The following is a 9,332-nucleotide window of genomic DNA, read 5'->3' as shown; positions in this document are numbered from 1 at the left end:
AGTGCCATCTCCCTCATTCCTCATGTTGGTGGGTCATCCATGCAATTCTACATAAATAGTCCCATTCACCTGCTGCTGTAATGCGCGTCGGACCTGTTTTATTTTCCATTCCGGTACTATTTGAGGATGGTTTTTGCTGCTCTGTGATGATTTCTTGTCCAATTATTGCCCACTACTAAGTTCGGAGCTACTATTTTATTTCGCATTATTATGTGGTTAATATTGATGCACCAAACTCATTGCTTTCACCATAATCTATAAAAAATTGCTGAATATGCTATCTCCATGTCTTCTTTAAGATGGAAACGCAAACCAGCCATGTATATAACTTGCTATAAATTGGAAACTTCTGAGTATGTGGCCTTTGTTCTTCCAACATGGGATCGTTAGGTCCTTGCTTTCTCCCTCTCTCTCTCTCTCTCTTCATTCATGCACTTTGATCTCTTCATCCCCCTTTCGCTAATGTTTCTTTCTTTTTCTTTTTTTCCCTCAAATCTGTCAAAGTGAATTCTTTCTTTCTTTTCTTGTTTTTTTCATGTCTTTCAAGTGATTTTCTACTTTATCTCTTATTTTAAGGTTCTCAAACCGGGGAAAGTCTTGCAGGTAACCTTCTTAAGATGGACGCTGCTGGGAGGGCCAACGGACCAAAATACGAGTGCTTGCTCTTTGGTACGTTAAAGCCAGTAATTAGTTAATGAAAAAGCAGGATGTCCAACAGAGAACTCAGGAAATCTGATTTAAATTTCTTAATGTATTCATGTTTATGATTAATAATGTTATGTTTTCCAGACATGGATGATACGTTGTACCCCTTGAGTTTCGGTCTCAACATGGCTTGCCGAAAGAACATTGAAGGTTAGACGAGAGTAACCACGGAACTTGTGTTGATATATCAATTGAAGTACATAAATAATGCGGTTTGAGTTATTTTCTCTGCAGAGTTCATGTTGCATCAGCTACATATTGAGGAAAGTGAAGTTCCGAGAATGTGCTTGGAATTATACAGGGAGCATGGAACAACAATGGCAGGTCTAAAGGTGAAATTATATCCTTGATTCTTTAATAGTAGAGTCCTCCCTCTACTTCTTCTTCTTCTTCTCAGCTGGGAGTTTAACTAATGAATCTTAACACAAATGAAAACCAGGCTCTTGGCTATGAGTTTGATAACGATGAGTTTCATGCTTTCGTTCATGGAAGATTGCCTTATGAAACACTGAAGCCTGATCCGGTGCTAAGGAACATTCTACTTTCCGTCCCACAGCGTAAAATAGTAAGTCAAATTTAATTTATTCTTTCCTTTCAAGCTAAACATATTTCAGCAAAGTAGACATGGAGTGTTGGCAAATTTTCTAAGATGTGCCTTAACGTGTTCAGATCTTCACAAACGCTGATAAGGCGCATGCAGCTGAGGTTCTCAAAAGGATGGGATTCGAGGATTGTTTCGAAGGCGTCATTTGCTTTGAAACCCTTAATCCTCCTCTAGAAATTGCAAATAACATGGATGCATTAGATAATGATGCAATGATTGCAGGAGGTGAGCCAGAGCCAAGTGGCTCCGATGGTACTATTGCCACTGGTTACAAAAATAAAATAAAAAATGATTTAGATAATGGTATCAGCTCCAAGTCACGAATCCTCTGTAAACCCTCTCTGGAGGCCATTGAAGCAGCTATTCAGATTGCAAATGTGGACCCAAGGAAGACAGTAATATTTGACTCATAACTTAGACCTGAAAACTATCATTGTTCTGCTTCAAATTTGCAGAGATCATGTGGAGTTGTATCTCATTTCTTTTTTCTCCCTTGTCCCTTCATTCTTCTCAGATCTTCTTTGACGACAGTGCTCGAAACATTGCAAGTGGGAAAGCAGCAGGACTTCATACAGTTATTGTAAGCTCTACAAATCACTGCTTTTCTTGTTATCATCAGTAAACACACAGTAGAACACTATAGTCATGTGTGATTTCAATAATCATGGCAGGTAGGGAGCTCGGTCCTTGTACCAGGTGCAGACAATGCCTTGAGAAGCATCCACAATATCAAGGAAGCAATACCTGAAATTTGGGAGGATGAAGGAGAGGAGATGGAGCAAGTTATCCAGTCCACTACAGTCGAAACAATGATCCTTGCTTAGGTTTTCCTTTCAGTTGCCTCACGTTAAACCTGGTTATTGATGGCAAAGTAACCTAATGGCCAAAGGAGGAAAAGGAAATAAAGTACTGATGGTATATTCAGTCTTCGTGTAAAAAATCTCTACCGTGGAAGTAAAAGCTCATTGTATTTGGTATGGGCATGTAGCGTCATACTCTATATAAGATTTCATTTAGCTAATCTGAAACAGTTGGAGTAAGATGGTAACTAGTGAAACGTGGTTGGGATTCTTATTTGAAAAGGCTTTGTTGAGCTGCAAGTTTGATACAAATGATATCTGGCATTTATGTTCACTTAACAGTACTATATGTAAAAAATCTCTTCCTACTATGAGCTGACAAAACATAGCTCATATTTCTCTGAGCCGCGGATGAAGTTTCCCAAAACTAATGCGAAATCAAGGGGGTGATTGCTCGTGAATTTTCTCAATGATTATGAGAAACCATGTCTCGAGGGTTGTTGACATGATCTTCGAGAATACAATAATCAGCTATCTAGCGGTAGCTCCCCAGAATTAACAACTCTGCATGGCTTCCGAGGATTATCTGACCTGCTTGTCTCTACAGATTCAAGCTTGCGCACAACATCCATTCCATCAATGACATGTCCAAATACAACGTGGCGGTTGTCCAGCCATGGAGTCTGCAGCACAAATTAAGAACATTGTTTGCATAGAATTTCAGTGAAAGGAACTCTTTCTATCGATATTTCAGCACTTCAGCTGTTCACTGAACTTAAAGATTAACAAGGCACAGACAGCCATCATCCAAGCCATGTTATGTACGAAAATGATAGGGATCCCAGTTAAAAACTAAGATTGGAATGAAGAGGGAGTTGCCCCAATGCAATACGATACAGTAGGCAACTATTTTAGAAGAAAATTGTAAGAAATAACCAACCAAGTCAGTTACATTTTACAACAAATTAATCAAACAAACACAATTTATGAACCTTCTACAATTTTTAATCTGGACCTCCTATCTGATAAGGAAAACTAATGAACTACCAGAGCCTTCTTTTCTTTTTTACATTCTTGTTTCCAATGTTTCATCAATAAACACTCAACTTCATGTTTTACATTTCCTTTTAATGCCATCTTTCCAGATCAAAATGTAGAGGAGAAAGAGAAAAACTAGGATATCTCTCCACCTCCGCTCACAGGATAAGAAGAACTAATGCTCTCATTCGTATTCCTTTGTACATGACCGATATCAATTCATTATCTCTATCAGCACAAACCAATCGAGACATCATTAAGTAAATATCTCTATCAGATTGCTGCTGCCAAATGTTTACCAGTTGATCTAATAATAACAGGGTATAAATATGTCAAAGTTTTCAGAATTCTAATTCTAGAAGAAGACAACGTGAAACACTTTTTATAAGAAACACAAAAAATTGTGGAAAGTTTCCACTAGATCTATACTTGAAAAAATGAAGGTGGACATGCAACAACCAAAAGAACAAAACTGCAACAGTTATATTACCTTTACTGTGCAAATGAAAAACTGGCTCCCATTGGTATTGGGACCTGCATTTGCCATGCTCAAAACACCAGGTCCAACATGCTTCACTGCAAATGATGGATTTAGAATTTTAGCACAATATTAAGCAAATCCTCCCAGGACACCAGCCAAATCACCCATGTTATAGAATAAAAGATAAAAATGGAAAGGGATGTTTATGTGATGCTCTGAGTTATAGAAGTTTACAGTATATATTTATTCAGGCTCATGAAAATACTCACAGGAAAAGCTCTCATCTTCAAAACTAGAACCATATATGCTTTTTCCTCCAGTTCCCTGCAGTTATGAAATTAACAGTTTCTTCTTAGTGAAATCAACTTCCTACTTAAGAAGCAGCATGTGTTAGACTGCAGAAACAGAGAGCTCACGTCTCCTCTCGTGAAGTCACCACCCTGGATCATGAAATCTTTGATAATACGATGAAAGGAGGATCCTTTGTAACCATACCCTTTATCTCCTGCATGCGGTGTTTTAACATTGAAGGCCAAACACATCACCGTATGATTAAGCCTCAAATAATGGCTCCAACAGATAATCTTTGTTTAAAAAGCTCACCTGTGCACAAGGCACGGAAGTTCTCAGCAGTTTTTGGGACAACATCTCCAAAAAGGCCCATTACAATTCTACCCACGAGTTCACCCCCAACTTCAACATCAAAGAAACACTTGGTCGTCACTTTTGCTTGTAGATCAACATCCTGATACAACAGGGTTATGAGAACACAGGACTCCAATACATACGTGGTTCCAAAGATGGAAGGGGTGACTTATGCATACTTCAAAAAAAAAAGAATAATAATAACAGTAATGAAAACCTTGACGGAATCACATATTTGTCTGTATGAATTACACAATCATCTGAAAGTCTTCTGAGACAACAAATACATAGAATTAATAGAGCACCACCACAGGCTGAAAACTGAACTGAAAGTGAAGCTAAAGCCATTTAATTTTGGGTTACTTTAGATTGAAATGTACCAACTATAAGAGAAAAAAATGCTGAAACTGGCCCGTATCATTGTTTACATTCCTTCGCTAATTTTGTGGACGGGCCAATTCCATGACTAGTTTCAACATTTGAGAGCTAGTTCATGAGATGATGAATGTTAGCTAGAGATGCAAGGAAAAAGAAAGGCCATCTTCTACATTGGCAGTCATATCTCAATTTTCTATATCACCACTAAACTCAACATGGATAGAAAAGAAATTCCTTGAGATGTGATATCTGACAATGAAACTTAGCAGTCCATTGTTTTAAGGGCTTTTTAAATACTATCATTGATGAATACCAAAGCAAAGGGATTGAATAAGTAGTTACATTTGCCATTGAGTTGGCGCATGCCATTCTCTGATTCTTAATATAAGGTGCTTTAGGAAGCCGTATGATAGGGAATTTTGATGCATAGTGAGATCTTGATGTCAATGCTCTTCCAAGGCAGTTCAAGGTTGGAGTTTGAGAGTAACCACCCCGGGCATTTCTGATGGTAGATATCTTATGTGGCCTGCTTGTATTCAAAAAATCTTGTTCATAACTACCCTGCCATGAAAACAATGAATGAGAGGAAAGAAAACAGGTCACATGGTAAGAGTACGAGATACAATAGGTAAGAAAAGGAAGAAAATACAAAAATGTACTGCTTGCACAGAGGCAATATGATTTTTCTTTCTGTATAATTTGTGAGCAAAGTCTTACTGGCAAATAAATCATTGACCAGCATCAAAGTGTGATGGTTGTCCTTAATCGCAAAATTTTGCTTTGGCAAAGCAAAAGTGATCAACTCATGTCTAGAGCTTAGAGACCTCATTATTTCTTCATCTCACTCCTTTCAATGACCTTTTAATCACTGATTAATAATTAGTTGTTAGAACCAAGTTTCTGTTAAACCCCCCTTTTCTTTTTCGCAGCTTTCAAGGTTCAGTGTACAGAATGATGAAATGACTAATACTACAGTAAGAGTACGAGATGCGTTGGCCTTATTTGAATGATTAATACTACATTTCATAAATTCTCAACTTTTTGTTATTCGAAAAATACGTTTGATAGATTACACGAATTCTCCAAAATAAACTGAAATAAAAAGAAAAACACAAATAAAGTTGGCATTTAGTTACAGGCAAAAGATTTGAAGGCCATGCCTCAGTGATTCCTTGTAAAACCACACCAGCAGCTAAGAATTCAACAGATCCAAGGGAAAGTTGTCCCACATGCAATAAACTTTTGTCTACAAGCCAAGGAAGCATCTTGATAATTGGGAAAAGGAAAAGTCACATCAATAAAATAATCCTTGTTCAAGTTATTAATATTCTTCCAGGATCACAAAAATATACTATGAAATTAATACAACTGGAATTAAAGAAAAAATACTAGAACAGAACGCAGAAGCCGGGATTCGATAGAATGTGAAATGAATGTAAAGGCAAACTGTCAATCCCATTTTAGTCATAAATACAGAATGATCTTCTAACAAAACCCATTTCTCTACAATTCTCGAAGTTGATAAGCAGTAGTCGCCAATCCGTAAATTAGTAAGCCCAAAAACAGACATTGCAAATTAAAGAAACAATCAACAACAAACAAGAACTGGGTTCTTAGTAGCCATGCAACCAGCAGCGTCAACAATGACCCAAGGTGTGTCATGTCATTCACAAACTTTATCTACCAGTATTTGCTTCATTATTCTTGTCTGTGCGTATTCCTGACTTGTGTCGTTGTTTCAATGTGTTAAACTAGGGAGAGAGTATGTGAACATAATATGGAGTACTGAAAGACTGACCTGAATAACAAGGCGAGGACTGTGTGCCATTTGCATTGACGATGTAGAGGCCATTTGCTTTGGCAGACTAGACTAGAGTCTTCTTCTTTCTTTTTGGCTGTGCCTGTGTTTTGGAGCAGAGGAAGTTCGAAGATAAGATCACCTTAGCCGTTAGCGCGTTGAAGCCTTTAAGGCAAGGTGTCAAGGCAGAGAGGACAAAAAATCGACAGACTTGGGGAGGCACTACCTCGTTTTATCCGACGGGTGTCTTAAAAATATCCGCCTCGTATTTGTTGCTCTCTCAAGTCTCATCAACTCATTATTGATTGGGTTGGATAACTGCAACCGGCCTTAGACCATCCACGGTGAGACCACTGCCTAATATGTCTAACCCAATAGGCTAGCTTTACATGGCCCATTTAGTTCAATATTTACAAAAAAAAAACAAAAAAATCTACATTTTGTCTTTAATATCCTAGGAAGCTATATCTACTTGTTAAAATTATAGATTTTCAGTCAAGATATTTGAAAGATTGTTCATTTACACAAACATAATCCAAGTAGTTTGGAAATAAGACTTCTGTCTTAAATAATTGATTAATTTTTAATTCTGACAATCTAATTTATTCTTTCTAGTTAAGATGGCCGAAGATGGGTGCCTGATTCCTATAAAAGGTCTTTTTTAATAAATTTAGAGACTCTTCAATGATGTAAGCATTGCTTATGATCACGTGCAAAAAAATATGGAAGTTCTTCGGCAATTCCATATCCAGGGTCATAAAAGCAGCCAAGCATTATCATCCTATGTGGATTCGTTATATGCCATCAATTAAATGATCTTCCAAGCTCATAATAATACATGAAATTATTATAGCTTAAGTGCCCCTAACAAATATTAGTTGTTGTATTCCATATTCAGGGCCATAAAAGTAGCCAAGCATTATCGTCCTATGTGGATTCGTTGTGTGCCATCAATTAAATGATCTTCCAAGCTCACAATAATACATGAAATTATTATAGCTTAAGTGCCCCCAACAAATATTAGTTGTTGTATGGTCTGTATTTTTTTGAAAAATTGTTTAAAATAAACAAATTATGAGTGAATGAGAAATTAATCTCAAAAAATTTTTTGTTTTCCCACCCAAAAAAATCTTAGTTTTTCTAAATTTAATTATTGATTTATGAGGGTTAAACAATAGTTGATAATTGTGATAATTAATTCTTATTAATTCTTTAACCTTTTAGCTTTCAAAATTCACTATAAAAATAGAGATAAAAAAAGAGTTTCAAACAAGAATTTAACTTTCATTTAATTTTCTATATTCTCACATATAGATTTTTCTTCAATACTACATGTTTTAAGTTATAACCTTTTGGTTTGCTTGTAGCTTTTTTTTTATTTAATTTTAGAAGGTTGTTATATACATTTGTTTTAAAGTTATAATTTATCTTCTAAAATTATAATTCATGCAATTTATTTAAATCTCTTTGAGTTGTTGTATGACATATATTTTATGAACTAAGCTTTTATAGAACCATGTTTATATCTTGTTTAGTTTACACATGTTACTTGCAAACTTTTTGGTATAATCATGTATTTCTTTCTTTCTTGAACATAATGTTCTGACATAATACATGTTTAATTTGAACTAAAATAAACAAAAGTGTTTTTATATATATATCTTAGATCATTTAAATATTTTTATTTATCAAGTTGCTTTATTTCAAGTTTTATATTATTTTACTTGCTTGTTGTTGAGCTGAAATATGTATTTATAGATATTATTAGCTATTGTTTTTATAATGTATTCATGTTTTTAACTCGGAAATTAGTTTTTTCAATAAATATTGTTTCAACAAGTACTACCTCGATAGTGAAGATTCCACCATCACATTTTGTGGTGTATAATGAGAAACTTGAAAAAATAAATAGATTTAACTTTAAATGATGACAACATAAAATATTGATTTATGTGTTTGCCCACCTCAGACTAGTTAGGTTCTTGTAGGAAAAATATTAAAGTTGTTAAATAATGAATTTAATTTTATTATTCCATGTTTCCATAGAAAAAAACACGAGAGAATTGTTCACTTAAAAGAATGATTGATGTTAGCTCAAGTAATCATCATCAATTAGAAGATGATGAAGTTGAACTTAGAAAGAGTAAATTGACCAAAACATTTGGTCCTAATTTTTTAACATGCTTGTTAGAAAATTAACCTCAAACTTACTTTGAAGCAGTGTTTTGTCCAGAAATTTCTTACTAGAAGGAGATTGTCAATAGTAAAATTGAATCCATTATGAATAATCATACATGAGAACTAGTGGATTTTCCCCCTAGAAGTAAACCATTAGGTTATAAGTGGATCTTCAAAAGGAATATGAAAGTTTATGGCATTATTGATAAATACAAAGCTAGACTTGTTGTTAAAGGTTTTAAATAACAAGAAGGTATTGATTATTTTGACATATATTCACATGTATCAAGAATAACTTTCATACTAATGTTAATAACTATTACAATTATTAATAAGCTTTAAGTATATCAAATGGATATAAAAACAACTTTTTTAAAATGGTAATCTTGATAAAGAGGTTTATATAGAACAACCTGAGGGTTTTATTATCAATGGATAAGAAAATAAAGTATGTAAGCTTGTCAAATTATTATATGGTTTGAAACAAGCACCTAGAAATGACATGAAAAAAATAACAAGGTTATGTTGTCAAATAAAGTTAAAATCAACAAAGTTGATAAAATGTATTTATATGAAAAACATAGATAAAGGTTATGTCATTGTATATTTATATATGGAATATATGTTTATTGTGGCCAGTAATGATCACATGATTAAGTCTACTAAAAATATGTTAACTAAACATGTTTGACATAAAATACTTGG

The 9,332-nt window shown here is 34.6% G+C and overlaps 2 protein-coding genes across 2 annotated transcripts; one reads left to right on the top strand and one right to left on the bottom strand.

The window, feature by feature from the left end:
- The first annotated feature begins 260 nt into the window (after positions 1-260).
- On the top strand, positions 261-2,443 carry LOC133692827 (suppressor of disruption of TFIIS-like). The gene is made up of 8 exons (XM_062113975.1): positions 261-390; positions 604-669; positions 790-855; positions 940-1,037; positions 1,145-1,270; positions 1,375-1,704; positions 1,824-1,889; positions 1,981-2,443. The coding sequence occupies exons 1-8, from the start codon at positions 378-380 to the stop codon at positions 2,131-2,133; spliced, it is 918 nt and encodes a 305-aa protein (XP_061969959.1). The 5' UTR covers positions 261-377; the 3' UTR covers positions 2,134-2,443.
- LOC133692828 (uncharacterized) lies at positions 2,359-6,657 on the bottom strand. Its single transcript, XM_062113976.1, has 7 exons — positions 6,450-6,657; positions 4,994-5,212; positions 4,232-4,373; positions 4,045-4,133; positions 3,898-3,952; positions 3,638-3,723; positions 2,359-2,792 (listed from the first exon to the last, which is right to left on the bottom strand). Exons 1-7 carry the CDS (start codon positions 6,501-6,503, stop codon positions 2,637-2,639), a joined length of 801 nt encoding a protein of 266 aa, XP_061969960.1. The 5' UTR covers positions 6,504-6,657; the 3' UTR covers positions 2,359-2,636.
- Between the last annotated feature and the right edge of the window lie 2,675 nt (positions 6,658-9,332).

The sequence above is a fragment of the Populus nigra genome, chromosome 4, assembly GCF_951802175.1.
Source record: "Populus nigra chromosome 4, ddPopNigr1.1, whole genome shotgun sequence".
In the NCBI taxonomy this organism is placed as follows: domain Eukaryota; kingdom Viridiplantae; phylum Streptophyta; class Magnoliopsida; order Malpighiales; family Salicaceae; genus Populus; species Populus nigra.
The sequence above is the reverse complement of the archived record's forward strand: the minus strand, read 5'-3'. Positions and strand labels throughout refer to the sequence as shown.